This window comes from Pelophylax lessonae, assembly GCF_965119305.1.
Source record: "Pelophylax lessonae genome assembly, chromosome: 2".
NCBI classification, from domain to species: Eukaryota; Metazoa; Chordata; class Amphibia; order Anura; family Ranidae; genus Pelophylax; species Pelophylax lessonae.
Window position 1 is genome coordinate 286516336 of NC_138769.1, and position 24746 is coordinate 286541081.

Genomic DNA, 24746 nt, shown 5'->3' on the forward strand with positions numbered 1-24746 from the left:
CAACAGCGGACATATCCAGGAAATAAGGGGATGATGGTGGAATAAAGATTAAACGCCACAAGGGGGGGGGGGGGAGTGATGGAGATTACATGTTTCGGGACAAGCCCTTCGTCAGATCTCCAGTGGCATTATGCAAGGGGATTTAAATAGAGGAGGAAGGAGGAGTGAAAGGAGAGATGTTGCCAACCCCCCTGGCTCCTCCTTCAAACAGCTGCTGCTGACATGGACACAAGCATAACCACAAATAAACACAAATAAACAACAAAAGTACATGAATACATGGTGAACAATAAATATATTTATATACGGGCACTTCCTGGTGAAATGCATAGAGGTTTGTGAGTGACATCACTTCCGGTTTGCGGCAGGTCCGAGTGGGGTGGATCGCATCTTGGAAAGCATGTCATCAGCTGAGCGGCGCTCCCTTGTTCCAGAGTATCTTTGCCTACAGATAGTGCCATTGGAGGCACCCCAAAATGTGAGTGAATGCTTTACCCTTGTTTATCGATTTTAATAAAGTACATTGCACAATGAAGGGCTTCTTTATATTTTTCTGAGAAACATGCACCATTGGACTGTATGAGATCCTGGCCTACCCCTAGGAGGAATTGTTGCCCAAAGACTATAGGTCCTAGTGGCCTGAGTGCTTCTGGTGAGTAGCCATTGTTCACTAGGTGGTGGATCCAGTGCTGTATCCTGGCCTAGGCCAACAAGGCCTGGGCCTAGGGAGGCACTTTGCATGGGGGGCAGAAAAAAAAGATATTTCATTATTTGTAACATGACTCTGGACTTCCTATTTATTATACAAGTAAGTGAAATAATCCTATAATTACAATCAGTGGCAGCAAACACAAGTCCAAATATCTTAAAAGAGTAATCTTACTAAACCCGTGACATAAGGCTGTACTAATGGACACTGATAGGACTGCACTGGTGGCCACTGATGGGGCTGCACTGGTGACCACTGATGAGGCCACACTGATATGCTGCACTGATGGGCAGTAAAGAGGCGGCGCTGATAAGGCTGCACTGATGGGCAGTAAAGAGGCGGCACTGATAAGGCTGCACTGGTGACCACTGATGAGGCCACACTGATATGCTGCACTGATGGGCAGTAAAGAGGCGGCACTGATAAGGCTGCACTGGTGACCACTGATGAGGCCACACTGATATGCTGCACTGATGGGCAGTAAAGAGGCGGCACCGATAAGGCTGCACTGATGAGGCTGAACTTATGGGAACTGATGAAGCTATGCTGATGGGCACTGATAGACTGTGGTTATGGTCTGTGGTTTACAGATGACAGGGTGGGTCATAAACAGGAAGGGGTGTGGCCTTTAAAGGAAGGGGAGGGTCATATTTAAATTAGGGGGTGCACAAATTTAGTAAGGCCTAGGGCAGCACATTACCTAAATACACCACTGGGTGGATCAGCAACTTTGCAGCAGCGTAGAAACTGGGAAATACATCATTTGGCACAATTGTTTATGGAAATTATTAATTAATTTGGTTCACTTTCATAGAATACAATTTTTTTTGAAGAAACACTGAGCACTTTCATCACTTCGTAGCAGCGATATTGGGTGATATTTGATTTTTTTACACTTGCATCCAGCACTTTTATTTAGTTTATATGGTATTTTGCCCATTATATGTATACAACACAGTATAAAATACACTGTATTTTTTACCTCCTTGATGATACACTAATTAATTTTGAATACACAGTATCCAGCACTGATTGAATAAGCACTTTAAATATATGAATTATTTATTCAATTTTTAAGATTTGCATGCAGCAACATTCAATATAGTTCTATTTTATATATTTTGGTGCAAGTACCAGTAGCAGCGCCTCGCTATATACATCCCATGTGAATGGGTATTGGGAACCCATTCACATACAGTAAACAGTTTTTGACCCGATACCCATTCACATAGGGGGGGAGGCGGGATCTGGGGGCCTCTTGTTAAAGGGGGCCTCCAGATTTCAATAAGCCCCCTGCCCGCAGACCCCCACAACCACAGCCAAGGGTTGTCAGGAAGAAGCCCCCCTGCCCCAAAGTACTCAGCCCCCCCCATGTTGAGGGCATGTGGCCTGGTATGGTTCAGGGTAGAGGGGGCGCCCACTTGTACCCTCCCATTTCCTGACCTGCTGGGGCTGCATACACGGATAAGGGTCTGGTAAGGGTTTTGGGGGCCCCACACCATTTCTAGTTAGGTAGATAGCTTGGTAGGGTCCTTTGTTACCTGATCCAGGAGAAGCAATTGAACGCCGTTTCAAGCGATCTCTACGTGAACGTGTAGATAGGGACTTTGCGGTGAGAAGGTCACCTGTGAGGAGAGGGCAGTGTCACTGGTTTAGATAGTCATATTTGTAATGTGCCTAATTTAAATTTTCTTTCCTTTGTAGGCTTGCACTGGATTTCCGGGTCTGGCTAGGCCCTTCACTAATTGAGTCAGACAGTATGACTTCTTTTTCCTGCTCAAGCATATTTTTGAAGGGAAACATGACAGCCCAGCTGAAAATCATGGCCCTGCTGTTAGGCAGCCAAGGCCCATTATGCTTTTACCTAGCACCTACCTTGTAGGGTGCTAGATCTGTAAATGCCTTCTGTGAATATTGTACAGTATATTTATATTTTTATACTTAATTTATTGTATCTATGGCAGTGTGCATTTATTATTTTCCCTTTTCCCTCTTTTCCAGGTTTGTGGGATACTCCATGAGAAATTTTTGGAAGGAATATTTGTAGAGGGCGGCTACCCTGAGCCAGTGAGGACATGGCTCGTTTGGCGGGGGGTGAGTTTAGCACCCTCCTAGGTAGGTGCTAGGTAGAGAGTATAGTTTTGGGTCTGTCTGCCTATCAGAAGAGCAGCAGGCAAAATCTATATGGCTCTTTGCTTAACAGGGAGCAGGATCTCTGAGTTAAGTCTGTTTGTGGTGCTCAGTGTGTAATTCATCTGGTCTGGGGAGTGTCCTCACTGATCCAATAGGGAGGCATGTTGGACAGTGGAGTAAACCTGACCAATGAGTACACAGGCTTTGATACAGCCCCAGTGACTGGCACTGACTGCTGTCTCGGTGCATTGTGGGGGTGTGGTATAAAAGCTAGGCGTACATGTGCTCGGGGTCTTTGACTGGTGAGCAGAGTTCCGGAAGGAGGGTGGCGGCAGCCTCCTCTTCTTCAGCAGTTTGTGTGGGATCACAGGCAGTCGGCCTGGTGAACAGGAAGGAAGAAGCTGAACCCAGAGGTTCAGGAAAGCTGACTAGAGCTGTTGAGACACTGGAGAACCTGGAAAAACAGTATCGTGAGTACAGGGGATCGTGTCTAAGGGCTTGACCAGGAAAGGGGCCACCCCGGAGTAGAGGAGTCAGAGGAAGGGTGTCAGCTGGAGGAAGGAATAGGGGTGCTAGGCAAGTTCCCTGAAGATAATTGCTAAATGAAGTCTTCATTACAGAGACTTTACCTCAAATTCACCCAGTGGCAAGGTGAAACTGTAGCCTGGCTGCACCTTTAGATAAGAGTCCTCATCAATTGTGAATAGTTCAAGTTCCGGAGTTTCCCACTCTATCCCTTCTCCCATCCCTATTTATAATAAAACAACAAAACAACCAAAACCCCAAGACTATTCATTGACTGAGCCGGAAAGTAAAGTGTTAGGTTTCTGCAAGCAGTTGCTAACGGTAACCCAGGGGGATCCGAAAAGGGGAAGAATTCAGCAGCCCTCAAGGGGGCAGTGCTACACAATCGTTTAACCACTTCTGGACCGGGAGGATTTGCCCCCTTAATGACCAGGCCATATTTTGCAATTCGGGACTGCATTAATTTAATGGACAATTGCGCGGTCGTGCGACTCAGTACCTAAATAAAATTGATGTCCTTTTTTCCCACAAATAGAGCTTTCTTTTGGTGGTATTTGATCACCTGTGCGATATTTATTTTTTGTGCTATAAACATAAAAAGTGCGACAATTCTGAAAAAAAAACACAAAACAATATTTTTCACATTCTGCTCTATAACATTCTAAACAAAAATGTAAAAATCAATTTTTTTTTTTAACATTTTAGGCTAATTTGTTTTCTGCTAGATATTTTTGGTAAAAAAAAAAAATCGCAATAAGCGTATTTTGATTGTTTGCGCAAAAGTTATTGCATCATTTTTATTGTTTTTATTTTTACTAGTAATGGCAGCGATCTGCGATTTTTTTGCGGGACTGCGACATTCCGGCGGACAGATCGGACCCCTAACTGACATTTTTGACACTTTTGGGGGGGACCAGTGACACTACTACAGTAATCAGTGCTAAAAATATGCACTGTTACTGTAATAATGACACTGGCAGGGAAGCGGTTAACCCTATGGGTGATCAATGGGTTAAATGTGAGCCTAGGGGAGTGATTCTAACTGTGTGTGGGGGGGGGGGGGTTGTGGCTTGTGAAATGACCCTTAGAGGCAGATGATCCTATATAGAAGGACCACATGAGCTCTGTGATTATTTCAGGGAGAAGAACGGTGTTTACAACAGCCGACCATCCTTCTCTCTCAGCGGGGAGCGATCGCGGGTGTCAGGTGGCAATCGGAGTCGTGCATCGGCTTCCCCGCTGCAGAGTGGGGGCGGGAGTGCTCGCCCCCTAGCTTTCCGCGCGCGACCGACATAGGTCTACGTCGGTATGCGCAGGAGAGCCACCCTGCCGCATTAAAAAGGCGGCGGGTGGTCAGGAAGTGGTTAAATATGTACCTAGGGGCGTGTTTTAACTGTGGGGCCGTTGATCGCTGTTCTTACACCTCAAGCCACAGCCAATCACAGTTAGAATCACGCCCCTAGGGACACACTTAACCCCTCCCTCTCAAAAAAGTGAACCCCTTCACTGCCAGTTTCATTATTACAGTAACAGTGCATATGTATAGCACTGATTACTGTAGAAATGTCACTGGTAACCCCAAAAGTGTCAAAAATGTCAGTCAAGGGTCCGATCTGTCCGCCGCAATGTCGCAGTCCCGCAAAAAAATCGCAGATCGCCGCCATTACGTGTTAAAAAAAAAAAAACAATAAAAATTACATAAATCTTTCCCTTTGTTAGTAAATGCAATAACTTTTGTGCAAACCAATCAAAATACGCTTTTTGCGATTTTTTTTTTTTTTACCAAAAATATGTAGCAGAAATAAATTGGCCTATAATGTTAAAAAAATTTGATTTTTACATTTTTTTGGGGGAATTGCATATAAAAAAATGTGAAAAATATTATTTTTGCAAAATTTTCGCTCTTTTTTTGTTTATAGCGCATGATCAAAAAATCGCACAGGTGATCAAATACCACCAAAAGAAAGCTCTGTTTGTGGGAAAAAAAGGACGTCAAATTTGTTTAGGTACAGCGTCGCACGACCGCGCAATTGTCCGTTAAAGTCACGCAGTGCCGAATCACAAAATAGGCCCTGGTCAGGAAGGGGGTAAAATCTCCCGGGCTTAAGTGGCTAATTGCAAAGTTATTCGCCTGTTTATAGGTAAAACTGAAGACTTGAGGCATGGCTATGACTTACTGCACAGAGCTGCAGGCTCGCACGTCTAAAGGGCTGCAGGTGGTGCCTCGTTGATTGTACACCAGGATGCTTTGCGAGATATGGGCAGAGTCCATGTAGTTATACAGTGACTAGGAAGAGACTGAGAGCTGAGCTCAGTCAGAGTGTGCAATTGTCCTGTTACCATGTCTAGAGCTTTCTGCAGAGGGACGGCCGGTACCCTGTTGGGACTGTTTCTGTTTGGGGTTGGTTTATTAGTGAGTGCACTGCTGATCAGGACATATACCTCACATAAACCCCGAGTCATTTGGCAGGGAGAAGGAGCCCAGGAAGCCAAGCTTGGTGACAGAGAGATAAAACAACTCACACATGCACTAATAGGTAAGTGCTTAGGAGTTTTCCAACAACGGAAAGACGTAAACAGAGCTATTTCCTTGGCTTTATATATGTGAGGAATATTAGAGGTGTTTTCTGGTGAAAAGCAGTATTGCTTACTAGTGCAATTATAAAATCCTTTTTGTGAGCAAATCCAGCATTGAAATTTCTCTCACGCTGTTCAACCTTTAATCTATGGACCTGCTTATTCCTCAATTACCTGAAGCGGTTCTAAGCCCATGTACACATTGGTCTGATTTCACATACAATTTGACACGTCAAATTGCTGGCAATGGCACCGTTGGAATCAGTGTGATGCCAACGTTCTAAAATTTAGTCGGACCCGTGAAAATTCCGGACCCTCGTCACTTCCGGGGACGCTCCGTCACCACCAGCTGCTGCGAACCCCCGGTACGCATGGGCACACAGAATTTTCAAGATCCGATGAAATTCTAAGACTTACGAACAGCTGACTGAGAGGAGGAGGGGCTGAGGTGGGATGCACACACCGCCGCGGGAAAATGTTACAACACCGCCGCGTAGAGCTGACTTAGAGGAGGCGGGAAGGAAGTGAATACTCATACTAAATAGTAATGATAAAAAATGTTTAGTATTTCTTATTTTTTTTTATTTTTCCATTACTATTTAGTATGAGTATTCACTTCCTTCCCGCCTCCTGTAAGTCAGCTCTGCAACATGTTCCATGCTCGATGACGCGGCGGTGTTATAACATTATATTAAAAAAGAAAAGCGCACACATGCAAAAGAAATTACTACCAAATTTGAAGACAATCCATAAATGGGGATTTGGTCCCACCATATGGCCATATAGTGCTCAAGCCCACCACTACGTCAAAGTACCCCATTATCGGTGTTATAACATTATATCGCAGCGATATGTGAGTCCCACCTAAGCCCCTCCTCCTCTCAGTCAGCTGTTCGTAAGTCTTAGAATTTCATCGGACCTTGAAAATGCCTTGTGCGCATGCACACCGGGGCTCGCATCAGCTGGGTTATGACGTTGCGTCACCGGAAGTGACGAGGGTCCGGAATTTTCATGGGTCCGACTAAATTTTAGAACAGCGGCGCACCGATATCCAAAAGTAGTTTCTGTACTACTTTTGGCAACTTTGGGTGGCGAGGTTGCGTGCGAGAGCCGACGGTCACGGCACGGGGCTCTGAAGAAACTGCACCAGCGGCCGTTCCTTCAGAGCGCATGCGCCAGTGATGTCACTGGCTGCATGTAAGGTAAATATCTCCATTACATTACCTATAGGTAAGCCTTATCATAGGTTTACCTATAGGTACAACTTGCAGGTTTACTTCCTCTTTAAATAGACATCTCTGCAGGGCCCTGCATAGATGTCTGCAAAATCGCCCCCTGAAGTCGGACTGAAAATGCTGGTTTGAAATATGAATTTGCACAATTTTAAACCGGCCTCAGTGTGAACCTAGACGTTTTTTGGTTTAAATTGGTGGTAAACTTCACTTGGTAACTTACCTACAAGTAAGCTTCTAATAAAACTTACCTAATACAATAAATGTCTCCTAAACCTGCACCGTTTATCCTCAAACTACGGCCCTCCAGCTGTTGCAGAGCTACACATCCCATGAGGCATTTTAACCACTTGCACCGCTCACATGGAGCGTACTGCGGCAAAGTGGTTTGTTATCGTCCAGCAACGTAGACCTTTGTCGCTGGACTCCTCCCCTTGTGGGCGGCGCGCGCGTGCCACCGGAGACTCGCTCCCGCTGTATTCAGACACAGTGGGAGTCTGGCCACGGGAAGAGAGGCGGTGATCACCGCCGCTCTTCCCTGATCGTCGGGGATCGATTCAGGAAATCTGCCCGCTTGTGTAAACAAAGCGGGCGGACCTCCTATGTGACAGACAGGGACATATTACAGGATTCAGCATAGCTGAACCTGCGATCTGTGTCACATAGTCCCCTCCCCCCCACATGTCAGTAAGCACCAGGCATACATTAACCCCTTGATCACCAATAAAGTTAACCCCTTCCCTGCCAGTGTCATTATTACAGTGCATATTTATAGCACTGATTACTGTAGTAATGTCACTGGTACCCCCAAAAGTGTCAAAAATGTCAGGGGTCCGATCTGTCCGCCGCAATGTCGCCGTCCCGCAAAAAAAAATCTTAGATTGCTGCCATTACTAGTTAAAAAACAAAAAAACAATAAAAATGACATAAATTTCCCGTAGTTACAATAACTTTTGCGCAAACCAATCGCTTATTGCGAGTTTTTTTTTTTTTTTTACCAAACATATGTAGCAGAAAACAAATTGGCCTAAAATGTTAAAAAATTTTGATTTTTTTTTTTACATTTTTTTTTTTTTTTTTTTTTGGGGAATTTCATATAAAAAAATGTGAAAAATATCATTTTTTCAAAATTGTCGCTCTTTTTTTGTTTATAGCGCAAAAAGTAAAAATCGCACAGGTGATCAAATACCACCAAAGGAAAGCTCTATTTGTGGGAAAAAAAAGGACATCAATTTAATTTGGGTACAGTGTCGCACGACCGCGCAATAAAATAACGCAGTGCCGAATAGCAAAATATGGCCTGGTCAGGAATGGGGTAAAATCTTCCGGTCTTAAAGCGGTTAAAAATACACTCATTGAGAATTTTTTTTGTCAAAGACAGGTAGCTAAATACATTTTAGCCTAAATATATGACAAAAATGGAATATATTGGATATTTTTTTAACTGTCAAAGTAGAAAAATATTGTTACTTTTTCAAAATTGTCGCTCTTTTTTTTATTAATATCGCAAAAAATGAAAAGTGCAGAGGTGATCAAATACCACCAAAAGAAAGCTCTGTTTGTGGGAAAAAAAGGACGTAAATTTTGTTTGAGTACGGCGTTGCATGACCGCGCAATAAAGTCGCACAGTGCCAAGTTGCAAAAAAAGTGGCCTGGACTTAAGCAGGAAAATCCTCCGGTCTTAAAGTGGTTAAAACTCTGACATTCACAGACATGACTAGGCATGATGGGAATTGTAGTTCCTGAACAGCTGGAGGGCCATAGTTTGCGCTGTAGTCATTGAAGTTACTGATGCATGCACACTGAGATCTGAATTGAATTGCACATGCCTGAGAGTGACGTCACATGGTATTGCCATTCATACGGCTAGAGCACGGGCATCAAACCAAGAAGGAAGACCGGGTAAAGATGGAAGCCCTGGTGGTGGTGACAGGGCGCCTTTGGAGTGATCTATTTCACGGGTAGGTCTGTCATAATTTGTTACCATATGATGTACATTATGCCATTCGTTTACAGCGGGGATGGAATATTTTATTTTAGGACTTATCCAGTTCAGCTCTTTGGGCGTACTATATACGTCCAAAGAGTAAACCTTTGATCATAAGCTGATGGCTGCAGCATCAGCCTGTGCGGGTTTTGTAGAGCCGGCGACCTGTTTGAAAGTGATGCGGCAGCTCCATAGCTGGTGACCACTTTCACACAGCCAGTAACGTGGTGCCCCCTCCCGCCGTCAGCCCGTTCTCCTCCTGTGCTGTGCCGCACCTACTGATGCCCGGGAACACATCCACTGGTGGAGGGGGGAGAGAGAGACTGCAGTGAAACCAAGGCAAATCCATGCCTCAAACTCGCATGCAAGCAATGAAATCGGAAGTGATGTCACTTCCGGTTTTGTATGCACACTTTATTGGCCAGTACAGCCAGGAGACACATGTAACCAAGCCAATCTGTGCCTGGTTAGATGGTATGAAGGGCAGAGGTGACATTGGGGTATATTAGGCCCCTAATGTCTCCAAAAAGAACATCTGTCACCTGCCCAATTCTATCACATAGGGGTTTATCAACCCCTTCATGTAAACATAAATAAAAAAATAAAAAGTAAAAAAATTAAAATATATAAAAATAAATGTTTCCAAAACTCCCTTTTCCCCACACACCTGCTGAAAATGCATGCCCAGGGTGCGCACGTGTATGTAAACCATGGTCACACCACACCTGTGACAAATCGCCACCAACATCAGAGTGAGAACAATAATTCTAGCACAAGAGCTCCTAAATTGATGCGCTGTAATGGCTTTTAAAACACATCTAGGGTTATTTTTGGGCACCAATGTTTTTGGCGATTATTGCAGATGCACGCAATTTTAAACATGGAATTTTAGGTATCTATTTACTCGATGCAACCTCCATCTTTTATATTTCAACCAAAAATAGGTAAATTTTATTATATTTTTTCCTGGAAAATTTGCGTTTAATAAACAGTTGCGCACATATCACGTAAAAAACAAAAATTTGCAACTATCCCCTTTTTATTCGACCTCTGCTTTCAGAAAATATATAATGTTTTGGAGGTTTATGTACATTTTTTGCCAAAAATTTGGATTTTTACATGTATGTGACAAAGAAAAAAAATTGCTCTGGAGCCAAACTGGTTAACTACCCCTTGAATGCACTCACTGTATTAGGCCTCATGCACTCAGGACGTTTATAAAAACGCCAGTAGCGTTTGCTGTAGAATGAGTTTTGCAGCGTTTTTGCAGTAGCGTTTTTCAGTGTTTTTTTTAGCTTCTGTGTTTTTTAGCGCTTTTTGCTTAAAAAAAAAAAAAAAAAAAAAAAGAAAAACTATACTCCCATAAACACTTATGTCTTATAAACGCAGAATAGTCGCATTTTTTTTTTTTTTTTTTTTTTTTTAGAGTATTTGCAGTTGGAAAAACTCCCCTCAAAACCCACTAGTTATGGGGGTTTTCTTCCAGCCAAAAAACACCGTGCTAACAGCCTATGTGTGCATGGACACATAGAATTACATGCTGGGGAGATTGACTGCAGAAAAAAACGCCTGAAGCCAAAAACAGCAGCTGTATGCATGAGGCCTTAACCGCTTGCCGACCGCCGCAAGTAGATATACTGCGGCGGTCAGCCCCTCACAGGCAAAGTGACGTATATATACGTCACTAGCCTGTGAGGCTCTGGGGAGCGAGTGGTCACGGACCCCCCCCGCGCGTGTGACCGGCGGACCCGATGTCCGCCGGGCACTCGGCGGGCGATCGTCGGGGGAGAGGGAGAAAGGCAGGCAGCTTGTGTAAACAAGCTGCCTGTCATTCTCCCCTGTGTAGAAACAATGATCATACGGTTCTACTATGTAGGACCGTTGATCATTGTTCCTACAGCTAAAGCCACAGCCAATCACAGTTAGAATCACGCCCCTAGGGACACACACAGCCCCTCCCTCTCAAATAAAGTTAACCCCTTCACTGCCAGTGTAATTTTACAGTAACAGTGCATATGTATAGCACTGATTACTGTAGAAATGTCACTGGTAACCCCAAAAGTGTCAAAAATGTCAGTCAAGGGTCCGATCTGTCCGCCCCAATGTCGCAGTACCGCAAAAGAAATCGCAGATCGCTGCCATTACGCGTTAGAAAAAAAAAAAACAACAAAAATGACAAAAATCTTTCCCTTTGTTAGTAAACGCAATAACTTTTGCGCAAACCAATCAAAATACGCTTTTTGCGATATTTTTTTTTTTTTTTTTTTACCAAACATATGTAACATAAAACAAATTGGCTGAAAATGTTAAAAAAATTTGATTTTTACTTTTTTTTGGGGGGAATTTCATATAAAAAAAATGTGAAAAATATTGTTATTTTTGCAAAATTGACGCTCTTTTTTTGTTTATAGCGCGTGATCAAAAAATCGCACAGGTGATCAAATACCACCAAAAGAAAGCTCTGTTTGTGGGAGAAAAAGGATGTCAAATTCGTTTAGGTACAGCGTTGCACGACCGCGCAATTGTCCCTTAAAGTCACGCAGTACCGAATCGCAAAATACCCCCTGGTCTTTTAGCAGCCAAATCCTCCGGGGCTTAAGTGGTTAAGGTAAAACTAATTGTTCCCCTCTCCCATCCTTAACCACTTGCCCTCCGGATGGTTTTACCTCCTACATGACCAAAATATTTTTCCCAAGTCATCTTCCAGGAAGGCCTTATGAGAGAGCACACGAAACACGAATCCACATTAGTATACAGCTGCAAGAAAGCATGTGAACCCTTTGGAATGATATGGATTTCTGCACAAATTGGTCATAAAACGTGATCTGGTCATCATCATCTAATGCCTCGTACACACGCACCGATTGTTGGCCGACCGATCAGCCGTCTTTTGTCCAGTGTTGTTGTGTTGGTTGAAATGTGCCTAGACTGCACACAAATTTTCTCGGCCAACAACAACCAACTTCAGAAGTGATGTCATGTGCTGGTTTACTTTTCGTGTGTTTTTTCTTCTCTAAACATGCCCATTCTTGCTCATCTGATGTTTGTCTGCCGAAATCTGTACTGACTGACGAAAAATCGGCCGTTGGGGTGACGGCCAACAAAAATTTTATCGCATGCACACCAGATTTTGTTGGCCGATCGGTCGTTGGCCAAAAATTCACGGCCAACAATCGTTGCGTGTGGTCGAGGCTTTAGTCACAACAATAGACAATCAGTCTGCTTAAACTAATAACACACAAAGAATGAAATGTTGCCATGTTTTTATTGAATAGACCATGTAAACATTCACAGTGCAGGTGGAAAAAGTATGTGAACCCCTAGACTAATGACATCTCCAAGAGCTAATTGGAGTGAGATGTCAGCCAACTGGAGTCCAATCAATGAGATGAGATTGGAGGTGTTGGTTACAGCTGCCCTGCCCTATAAAAAACACACACCAGATCTGGGTTTGCTTTTCACAAGAAGCATTGCCTGATGTGAATGATGCCTCGCACAAAAGAGCTCTCAGAAGACCTACGATTAAGAATTGTTGACTTGCATAAAGCTGGAAAGGGTTATAAAAGTATCTCCAAAAGCCTTGCTGTTCATCAGTCCATGGTAAGACAAATTGTCTTTAAATGGAGAAAGTTCAGCACTGCTGCTACTCTCCCTAGGAGTGGCCGTCTTGTAAAGATGACTGCAAGAGCACATCGCAGACTGCTCAATGAGGTGAAGAAGAATCCTAGAGTGTCAGCTAAAGACTTACAAAATTCACTGGCAAATGCTAACATCCCTGTTAGCGAATCTACAACACGTAAAACACTAAACAAGAATGGATTTCATGGGAGGATACCACAGAGGAAGCCACTGCTGTCCAAACAAAACATTGTTGCACGTTTACAGTTTGCACAAGAGCACCTGGATGTTCCACAGCAGTACTGGCAAAATATTCTGTGGACAGATGAAACCAAAGTTGAGTTGTTTGGAAGAAACACACAACACTATGTGTGGCGAAAAAGAGGCACAGCACACCAACATCAAAACCTCATCCCAACTGTGAAGTATGGTGGTGGGGGCATCATGGTTTGGGGCTGCTTTGCTGCGTCAGGGCCTGGACGGATTGCTATCATCGAAGGAAAAATGAATTCCCAAGTTTATCAAGACATTTTGCAGGAGAACTTAAGGCCATCTGTCTACCAGCGGAAGCTCAACAGAAGATGGGGTTGCAACAGGACAATGACTCAAAGCATAGAAGTAAATCAACAACAGAATGGCTTAAACAGAAGAAAATACACCTTCTGAAGTGGCCCAGTCAGAGTCCTAACCTCAACCCGAATGAGATGCTGTGGCATAACCTCAAGAAAGCGATTCACACCAGACATCCCAAGAATATTGCTGAACTGAAACAATTCTGTAAAGAGGAATGGTCAAGAATTACTCCTGACCGTTGTGCACGTCTGATCTGCAACTACAGGAAACGTTTGGTTGAAGTTATTGCTGCCAAAGGAGGTTCAACCAGTTATTAAATCCAAGGGTTCACATACTTTTTCCACCTGCACTGTGAATGTTTACATGGTGTGTTCAATAAAAACATGGCAACATTTCAGGCCCCTTTCACACTTATGCGACGCAATTTTGCCGCAATTTTTTGCCACGATTTTGAGCAATGGCTCAGGGCTATATACCTCAAAACGCATTAAAATCGTGCCAAAGTAGTGCAGGAACTACTTTGAAGTCGGTGCGACTTCAAAACGCACTGATATGAATGGGGCTCATTGAAAATAATGGAAAACGTCGCACTAGTGTGAAAGGGGTCTCATTCTTTGTGTGTTAATAGTTTAAGCAGACTGTGATTGTCTATTGTTGTGACTTAGATGACGATGATCAGATCACATTGTATGACCAATTTGTGCAGAAATCCATATCATTCCAAAGGGTTCACATACTTTTTCTTGCAGCTGTAAATAGACAGGCACTATGCATGGTCCCTCAGTTATTGCGTTTCCTCTGGCCAGACAGGATCATGGATTTGTTTTTCTCCTCTTCTGTCAGACCTTCGTGCTCTGTGTCAAAGGTCTCCTGGGCTAATATCTGTTTCCCCTGGGGCAGTGTTTCTGGGTATATGGAAGGATTAGCTTGGGCTCCCCTGGGGGTGTTGCCCAGGGGAGGCTAGGGGACCCTTTTTCTCCCCTGTTTTTTTTTTTTGGTAGGTCCTAAGGGTGGCCATTGTAGGAGGTTAACCCTCTCCCTTGGGGATTTAGTACAGTGCACTTACCTGTAGCTCCCCCCCCCCCCCCCCATGTGTTACCGGGAAGCCAGGCATGGCTTTCTTGTGGTTTAGAGGCTGGGGGAGGAGTGCTGATGTCACTTCCGATCCAGGCTAGTGATGTGGTCGGAACACCTGGTGGCCATATTGGATGGGGCAGAAGCTGGAATGGAGCCCAGGATGTCCCAGTAGGATGGAGGGAGACTGCGCACTGCCTGGGCATGCCGATCCACAGAGGAGGACATGGGCTGAGCTGGAGGTGGCTACTGCAGAGGAAGAGGATCGGGGGACACAGGAGGATCCAAACCCTAAGATAGGAAAGTGATGACTGTGCATCATGTTATCCTTACCTGCCGCTCAGTGGAGGGGGCACTGAGTGGGGTGTTTTTAGTTATTTGTTTTTTGGAGAGGTTAGGGAGTCACACAGCTGTCCTTTCCTTATTCTTCCTTACATCTGGCAGCTCTCTCTGAATCCGCTCCTTTTTTATCGTTTGTGCCTCCCCAGGGGAAGAGCCGTGAAGATAAGAATATAGCAGGGCCTGCTGAGGTCCCTAAAAAGTGATGTGCCTTGTGTAAACACAAGTTGTCATCCTAATGGGAAAAAGACGTTATGCCAGGAATGCATAGATGCCTTAGCCAAGAAAGAAAGTAGCTCAATGTTTAAGAAGCTTCTAGATACCATGAAGACTGAAATGGTTAAAATGTTTGAATCTTTCAGAAACTCTTCAAGATTCAGGGTCCCTGGATACTGCTATACTTAGTACTTCTGGTTCTAGCTCAGCAACTCCCATTCCCACCCCTGCGGCTGCGGAGCGGGATCCAGGGGTGCTGGAAGAGATGGGAGAAGGATCCAGTGGGGGAATGTAGTCCTGAGAAGAGGAACTCAAGGAAGGGAAAGGTAGTCGAGTAGTTTTCCTTCCGATGAGACAGAGGAGCTCCTAAAATTAATTTACGATACATTAGAGCTGGAAGAGGATAAAAAAGAGGATCTATCTATTCATGACAAACGTTATGGGGGGTTACATACAAAAGAGACTCGATCTTTTTGCATGTACATGCAGCTTTGAAGGACATAATCTCTTGCAGGAATGGAAAGAGGCTGTGAAGAGGGTTTTTCTCCCTAAAAGTCTCAAAAAAAGGTTTCCCTTTAAAGAGGAAAACGCATCACTATGGGAAAAGTGTCCAAGAATGGGTGCATCTTTGTCCAGGGTTGCAAAGCATTCAGACTTGTCATTTGAAGACACAGGTTCACCTAAAGATGCCATGGACAGGAAGGCCGAAGGCTACTTAACCACTTAAGCCCCGGAGGATTTGGCTGCTAAAGGACCAGGGGTTTTTTTGCAAGGTTTTTTTTTTTTTTTTTTTTTTTTTTTTTTTTTACTGCGTGACTTTAACGGACAATTGCGCGGTCTTGCGACGCTGTACCTAAACGAATTTGACGTCCTTTTTTTCCCACAAACTGAGCTTTCTTTTGGTGGTATTTGATCACCTGTGCGATTTTTTTTTTTTTTTTTGATCACGCGCTATAAACAAAAAAAGAGCGTAAATTTTGCAAAAATAACAATATTTTTCACATTTTTTTATATGAAATTCCCCAAAAAAAATGTAAAAATCAAAATTTTTTAACATTTTTCGGCCAATTTGTTTTATGCTACCTATGTTTGGTAAAAAAAATCGCAAAAAGCGTATTTTGATTGGTTTGCGCAAAAGTTATCGCGTTTACTAACAAAGGGAAAGATTTTTGTCATTTTTGGTGTTTTTTTTTTTTAACGCGTAATGGTGGCGATCTGCGTTTTTTTTTTTTTTTTCGGTACTGCGACATTGCGGCGGACAGATCGGACCCTTGACTGACATTTTTTACACTTTTGGGGGTACCAGTGACATTACTGCAGTAATCAGTGCTATATATATGCACTGTTACTGCAAAAATGACACTGGCAGGGAAGGGGTTAACTTTATTGGACAGGGAGGGGTTAAGTGTGTCCTAGGGGCGTGATTCTAACTGTGCAGGGACATTGCTATTGGTGTAAAAGCAAAGATCAACAGTTCTACATAGTAGAACGGTCAGATCTTCACTTTTACACAGGGAGAACTGACAGGCAGCTTGTTTACACAAGCCGCTCTGTCTTTCTCCCTTCACAGGAGCGATCGTAGTGTGACTGGCGGACATCGAGTCCGCCGGTCACACGCACTGACTTGTCTGTGAACGAGCCGCGGCGGGCGCGCGCCCGCCCGCAATAGGCTCGCAAGTCAGTGACAGGCGAGTGACGTATCGATACGTCACTCTGCCTGGCCGGGGCTGACCGCCGCAGTATATAGTCGTGCGGCGGTCGGCAACCGGTTAAGGAAGACATGGGACGCAGGAGCGTTGCCAGGACCCTTGATCGCTGGTTGAGGAAAATTATACTCCTAAAGAAGAGCTTCTGGATTCCCTCCCGGTACTTAACAAAGCGGTCGCTTATGTCACTGATGCTTCTGATGAAGCCATCAGGTTTTTGGCTAGATGCACTACTCTGATCAACCAAGCAAGATGGGCTATTTGGTTGACAACTTGGGCAGGGGATGCCTCTTCCAAGACAAAGTTATGTTCCATTCAAAGGAACTTTAGTCTTTGGTGAAGATCTAGATTCAGTGTTGGAACATTCATCAGACAGGAAGCAACGTTTTCTGGTCCCCAAAAAACAGCAATACAAGAAAGGGTTTTGTCCTTTCAAGAAAATGGGACCTAAAGCAGTTAGCAAGCAAGAGCAAAAGAAGCCATGGCAATATAGAAAACCAAAGGGAAAATGGGGATTTCTGTTTAATTCCTCAAAGCCTAAGGAAAAAGGGCAATGACTCCCCTTGCCAGGTAGGAGGGAGACTGGGGACCTTCCTATCCCAGTGATAGGCCACATCAAACAACGCATACATCTTAGATCTAATCGCCAGAGGTTATCAGATAGAAGGCAATCATCCCCCCGAAACATTTTTTTAGTAACCCGGCTTCGAAGAATGCAAACATGGCAGCTGCCATGACAAATCTGCTCCAAGAAATGATGGACCAAGGAGTCATATCCTCCCTATCTCAAAGGGAAAGCAGAGGGGTTTTTACTCCCTTATCCAGGACCGGACTGGGAATAAAAACCAGCCCTGGAAATAATTTCATACCAGCCCCAGTGGCGTAGCGTGGGTTGTCAGCACCCAAGGAAAGGCAAGTAATTTGCGCCTCTAACCAGCGGACATTTAGCGCTCTCTGGGTCCCTACCACTCCTACAGAATTAAAACCCCTTATGGTACATTTTAGGATTTACCACTCCTTTTCTTTGTTCTCCTTTCTTTCCCTTTTATCTCTCTCTATCCTAACTTCTTGTTTTTTTTCCATCTCTCTCTATCTGGCTTTCTTGTTCTCATATTCTTTCTCTCACTTTTTCTTTGTTCCTCCCCCACTTTTCCTCTCTCTTCCATGTATTTCTCTCTTTTTATTCCTTCTCTTACTCCTTGTTGAGGGGGGGGGGGGTGGCGGGGGAGGCTGGGAGAGCGGCGCAGGCTCCAAGGACAGCCCAGCTGGGAGGCCACAGGCTCTAGGAACAGCCCAGCTGGCCCCCCCTCCCCACTACCTAATACACTGCTGGCGCCCCCTCCCCGCTATCTAATATACTGCTGACGCCCCCTCCCCGCTATCTAATATACTGCTGACGCCCCCTCCCCGCTATCTAATATACTGCTGACGCCCCCTCCCCGCTATCTAATATACTGCTGACGCCCCCTCCCCGCTATCTAATATACTGCTGACGCCCCCTCCCCGCTATCTAATATACTGCTGACGCCTGCTCCCCGCTATCTAATACTCTGCTGACCTCCCCTTCCTGCTATCTAATACACTGCTGACCCCCCCTTCCTGATTTATAATACACTGCTGACCCCCCCCCCCAGCTATCTAATACACTGCTGACCCCCCTTCCTGCTATATAATACACTGCTGAAGCCCCCTCCCCACTATCTAATATACTGCTGACCCCCCCTTCCTGCTATCTAATACACTGCTGACCCCCCCTCCCCTAATACACTGCTGACCCCCCCTTTCCCCTAATACACTGCTGACCCCTCCCCCCAATTACACTACAAAATAGCAGTATTAACTAGTGATTGACCGATATCGGTTTTTCGTTGCCCATAACGGTACCAATATTTTGGCCAATGTGTATTGGTATCGGTCGATATTTTTGTACATTTAAAAAAATTTTTTTTTTTTTTTTTTTGACAGGTACTTTTTTGGAGGGATCTGGGGGTCTAAAAGACCCCAAACCCCTCTTCTGCATTTAAAAGCATTCAAAACGACAAATTTGGCTGAAAAAAAGAGCCAAATGCGGCTTTGATCCGGTCTTCGACGGCCATGCAGGCTGGTTGCCCCGAGCCGCAAAAAGTGGCGGGGGGATGTCCCCTCCTGCTCCTTGTAATGACAGCCGAGCGGCTTCTCAGCCGCATCGGTTGTCATTAAAAGACAGCCGACCGTCGGCTATGGACGCCGGTACCGGGGTGATGCATCTAGCTGCAGGCATCACTCCGGTATAGCACTTTCCCTAAATATCGGCAATATCGGTCACCTCCGGGGCCGATTCCAATATATCGGGGAAAGTGCATATCACCGATAATTGGTCGATCCCTAGTATTAACAATGCTGACCTCCCTCCCCCTAATACACTATTGACCCCCCCTTAAACTAATACACTGCTGACCCCCCCTTAAACTAATACACTAGTAACCCCCCCTTCCCCTAATACACTGCTGACCCCCCTTAAACTAATACACTAGTGACCACCCCCTCCCCCTAATCCAATGCTGTCCCCCATCCCCCTTAAACAATGCTGATCCCCCCACTCCCTAATACCATGCTGTTCCCCCCGGCCCCCTCCCCCTTATATAATGCTGATCCCCCTCCCCCTAATACAATGCTTTCCCCCCGGCCCCCTCCCCCCAATAAAATGATAACCACAACCCCCCTAATACAATGCTGTTCCCCCAGCCCCATCCTGCTAATACAGTGCTGACCCCCCTCCTGATAATAAAATGCTGCCCCCCCGGCCCCCTCCCCCTAATAAAATGCTGATTCCCCACCATATGGCCCCCTCCCCCTAATACAATGCTGTTCCCCCCCCTCCCCCTAATACAATGCTGACCCCCTTCCCCTAATAAAATGCTTACCCTCCGGCCCCCTCCCCCTAATACAATGCTGATCCCCCCTCCCCTAATACAAATCTGTTCCTCCCCCCTGGCCCCCTCCCCCTTATATAATTCTGATCCCCCCTCCCCCTAATACAATGCTGCCACCCCCCGGCCCCCTCCCCCTAATAAAATGCTGACCACAACCCCCCCTAATACAACACTGCCCCCCCCTGGCCCCCTCCCCCTAATACAATGCTGATCCCCACCTCCCCCTAATACAATGCTGATCCCCCCTCTGGCCCCCTCCCCCTAATATAATGCTGTTCCACCAGCCCCCTCCCCCTAAAACAATGCTGACCCCCTCCCCCTAATAAAATGCTGACCCCCCCAGCCCCCTCCCCCTAACACAATGCTGATCCCCCCTCTCCCCCTAACACAATGCTGATCGCCCCTCTCCCCCTAATAGAATGCTGATCTCCCCTATCCCCCTAATACAATGTTGTTTCCCCCCTCCCCCTAAATTTGGGGGGGATCAGCATTGAATTAGGGGGAGGGGGGCAGATCAGCATTGTATCTAAGGGGCCCTAATGCAATACTGATTCCCCCCCTAAATGCAATACACGAGGTCCATCTCCCCCCTCTTACCTGGCTGTCTACAACAGGGCAGCTCACTCAGTCAGTGTCCAGTGATACCTGCATCGATGCTGGTTGGTGTCTGTGTCGGAGGGAATAGGAAGGGAGGGATCAGATGCCGCTGTCAGGGTGAAGTCAGGAGATCCGCTGTTCTGTATCTGTAGGAACACCGCCGCGCAGATGTCCACCCGCCCGCCCGCCGGCCGGATATGACCTCATGCCGCTCACAGAGGCTGGCCGCATACCATAGAATCGAGTGCAGCAGCCAGCGGACCGGCCGCATCTCAAAGCGGGCAGGGTGAAGTCAGGAGATCCGCTGTTCTGTATCTGTTGGAACAACTCCGCCGCCTGCCCGCCGGCCGGATATGACGTGATGCCGCTCACAGCGGCTGGCCGCATACCATAGAATCGAGTGCAGTGGACCGGCCACATCTCAAAGCGGCCCCAGCGGCCCCAGGGCCGGCGGCCTACCGGGAAATTTCCCGGTATCCCGGTAGGCCAGTCCGGCCCTGCCCTTATCTTTCCAAGGAAGAAACTGTCAGGAAAATTCAGACTGATCCTCAACCTGAAAATGTTCAACAGAACAGTCAAATACAAAAGATTCAAGATGGAAATCATCTTTACGACAAAAGAACTACTGACGCAGGGGGCATTCATAGCCACAATAGACCTAAAGGATGCTTATTAACATATTCCCATCAGAGAAAGCTCAAAAATATTTCTCAGGTTTGCAGTAAAAGGTCCAAATCAGACAATCTATTTTACAATTCAACGCTTTACCTTTCAGGCTAGACTACCATATTCTCCAAGAATCTTTACAAAAGTGTTAGCAGAAGCATTACAGACCTTGAGGACAGATGGGATCTTAATAATACCATATCAAGACGACCTGCTCTTGTTTGCAAAAACTGCTACGGAATTGGAACGGTCTTTGAACATTACACAAAGTCACCTTTAGAGTCTGGGTTGGATTTTAAACACAGAAAAGTCACATTTTCTCCCTGCTCGGAAAGTTATTTTCCTGGGTTATATAGTGGATTCCCTAAAAGCAAAAATCTTCTTACCAGAAGAAAAGAGGGAAACGATGTCAGAAGCCTCCAGGCTCATACTGAACCCCACGACTTTCATCAAAAAGATAATGAGATTGTTAGGACTGATGACAGCAGCGATTCCGGCAGTGACTTGGGCCCAGACTCATGTTATCAGTATGGGATGGTCACCAACAATCACTAAACAATCTTGTGACACTGCCAAAATCAGTGAAGGAATCCTTACAGTGGTGACTACTAGAAAGGAATCTGTCTCTGGGACGTTGCTGGACACAGGTGGATCCATTAAGAATCACAACAGATGCAAGTGCGTGGGGTTGGGGAGCACACAAAGGAAAAAAACTATAAATGCACATTTTTTTTTTTTTTTCTGCAAAAATATGTGCATTCATCATTTTTTCCAGAAAGGTGAACTTAGAATTTAAGCTGTGTTGAGTTGAGAATTGCTGTGGAGTGGGGAAGGGCAGCAGCAGGACTGGATGTGCTACACATGTCATGTGTACTGTGGTGATTTTTGGGAGTGTGAAGCACGTCCAGTGTCTTAACCCTTTCCTGCCACCACTGCCACTGTGATTGGCGGGCACATGATCAGAAAGCTACCGATTGTAAGTATGCACCTTGAGCTTCCCGGTGCTTGTTGTTACTCGGCCCCACCACCGAGAGGACGAACATATGCGCCAGGTCTAAACTACCATTCAGCGATTAAAAATTATTCTTTTGCAAAAACTAAAAAAAGGGGGTTCCCTGAAAACTGAAAAGAAATCTAGATGTTTTCATCTCCTGCTGCTCACCAATAACTTCAGAAATGTACATGAGACCTTTACATGGTAAATTCCTTCAGGGCAGGGACTGATGTGAACATACAATATTCACTCACTGGCCACTTTATTAGAACACCTTGCTAGTACCTGGTTGGACCCCATTTTGCCTTCAGAACTGCCTTTGTGGCATAGATTCAACATTCCTCAGATTTCGGTCGATATTGACATGATGGCATCACGTATTCCATGATGCAAATCTCTTGTTCCACCACAACCCTAAGTTGCTCTATTGGATTGAGATCTGATGACTGTGGAGGCCATTAGAGTACAGTGAACTCATTGTCCTGTTCAAGAAAGCAGTTATATATGATTTGAGTTTTGTGACATGGTATATTATCCTGCTGGAAGTAGCCATCAGAAGATGGGTACACTGTAGTCATAAAGGGATGGACACGGTCAGCAACAATACTCGTGTAGGCTGTGGTGTTTAAACGATCCTCAGTTGTTACTAAGGGGCCCAAAGTATGCCAAGAAAATATCTCCCACACCATTAAACCACCACCAGCCTGAACCATTGATACAAGGCAGGATGAACCCCTGCTTTCATGTTGTTTATGCCAAATTCTGACCCTACCGCTTGAATGTCGCATCTGAAATAGAGACTTATCAGACAAGGCAACATTTTTTCCAATCTTCACTTCAAATTTGGTGAGCCTGTGCGAATTGTAGCCTCAATTTCCTGTTCTTAGCTGACAGGAGTGGCACCTAGTGTGGTCTTCTGTTGCTGTAGCCCATCTGCTTCAAGGTTTATTGTGTTGTGTGTTCAGAGATGGTATTCTGCATCCTGTACCTTGGTTGTAATGAGTGGTTATTTGAGTTACTGTTGCCTTTCTATTATCTCAAACCAGTCTGTCCATTCTCTTTTGACATCAACAAGGCATTTTCATCCACACAACTGACGCTCACTAAATATTTTCTCTTTTTTGGACTATTCTCTGTAAACCCTAGAGATGGTTGTGCGTGAAAATCCCAGTAGATTAGCAGTTTTTGAAATACTCAAACCAGCACCTCTGGCATCAACAACCATGCTAGGTTCAAAGACACCTAAATCCCCTTTCTTCCCTATTCTAATGCTAATGCTTGGTTTGAACCTTAGCAAGTCTTCACCACGTCTAGATGCCTAAATGCATTGTGTTGTTGCTATGTGATTGGCTGATTAGCAATTTGTGTTACCAAGTAAATGAACAGATGTACCTAACCAAGTGGCCAGTGAGTGTGTATATATAAAGCACTATGTAAATTGTCAGGCTATATAAATACCTGTAACAAATAAATGGACACTTCTGGGAGTGTTCAGATTCCTTCCTCCTGAGCTGCGCACAGTGCAGATCTTTTACCCTTCTATGCCACTACTGTGTTCTGTAGTGACATAGAACTAACCGATCTCAGCGAAGATAATGCAACACTCTTGGAAATGTTTGATTCTAAATCTTCTTCAGTGGGAGATTTCTCTTTACCATTGCAATTATCAGTGGTGTGGACAGCAAGAGAGTTGTGTATTTAAAGCGGTAGTATACTCCACTTTTTAACTTTTACCTATAGGTAAGCCTATAATAAGCCCCCAGATGATCCATTACAGGGCTTAGTTCACAGACTCGAGACTCAAGAAGCTAATCAGACTCAGGTGATGCGATTCCTACAGGATCTGGCTTCCCGCTTTTGAACGGCTTCAGACCTCATTGGGAACCCCGAATCCGCAACCCCAAGAGCAACCAGTGGCTGGGCCTGTCGCGCCAGTCACAAACTCGCATTCGCTGCAACTACCTCCTCCAATCCGTTTTTCTGGAGACTCCAAGGCCTGCAGGGCGTTTCTTAGCTAATGTACCATCCATTTTGAGCTTCAGCCGCAAAACTTCCTGTCAGATCGGGCAAAGTTAGCCTATATTATTTCCCTCCTTTTTGGTGAAGCTCTAGCCTGGGCAGCCCCCCTATCGGAGAAGAATGATCCGGTAGTTTACAACCTGTCCGACTTCTTGAAGCTCTTTCGTAAATCTTCGAGAAGCCGGCTCGGGCCTCTTCAGCTGCTAGTGCTCTTTTACGTCTCTGCCAAGAATCCCGTTCAGTGGGACAATATGCTCTCCAGTTCCATATCCTCTCAGCTGAATTGAGCTGGAACAATGAGGCCCTGGTCGCTACCTTTTTGCATGGCCTCTCTGACCGAGTGAAGGACAAATTAATGGAAAGAACCATCCCCGTCGGTCTGGACGATGTCATCTCCTTATGCAACCAGATCGATATTCGTTTTCAGGAGAGGTCCATAGAAAAAAAACCCCAACACTCCCTAGGTCTTAGCCAGTCTGAGCTCCCCTCACTTCGTCCTGTGGAGCATCCTCTGCCTGTTGAGGAACCTATGCAGCTGGGCCACACCAGAATTACCCCAGAAGAACGTGCTAGACGCAGAACTTTGGGCTTATGCCTCTATTGTGGAGGCTAGGGCGACTTTCCTGACTCCTGCTCACTTCGCCCGGGAAACGCTCGGGTAATACATTTAGAAGGTGGAATATTGGACCCAGAAACATCACCTTCCCGTATTCTTCTTCCGGTGTCCCTTCATGTAAGCACTTTTCCCCAGTCGACCCTTGCATATCTGGATTCCGGGGCTGCCGGCAACTTTATGGATTGGAGAACGGCCTGTTCTATGAAGCTCACCCTTTCACCCCACTCTACGCCGTTGGTAGTCTCGGCAATTG

General features: G+C 45.3%; 1 protein-coding gene across 1 annotated transcript in view; it reads left to right on the forward strand.

The window, feature by feature from the left end:
* Window positions 1–5708: 5708 nt before the first annotated feature.
* PM20D1 (peptidase M20 domain containing 1) overlaps window positions 5709–24746 on the forward strand; it is a gene marked incomplete at its 5' end in the record, with an annotated part of 305608 nt that continues 286570 nt past the window's right edge. The window contains one exon of the mRNA XM_082244535.1: window positions 5709–5904. Coding sequence (XP_082100661.1) covers window positions 5709–5904 — 196 coding nt within the window. The remainder of the gene's footprint in view (window positions 5905–24746) is intronic.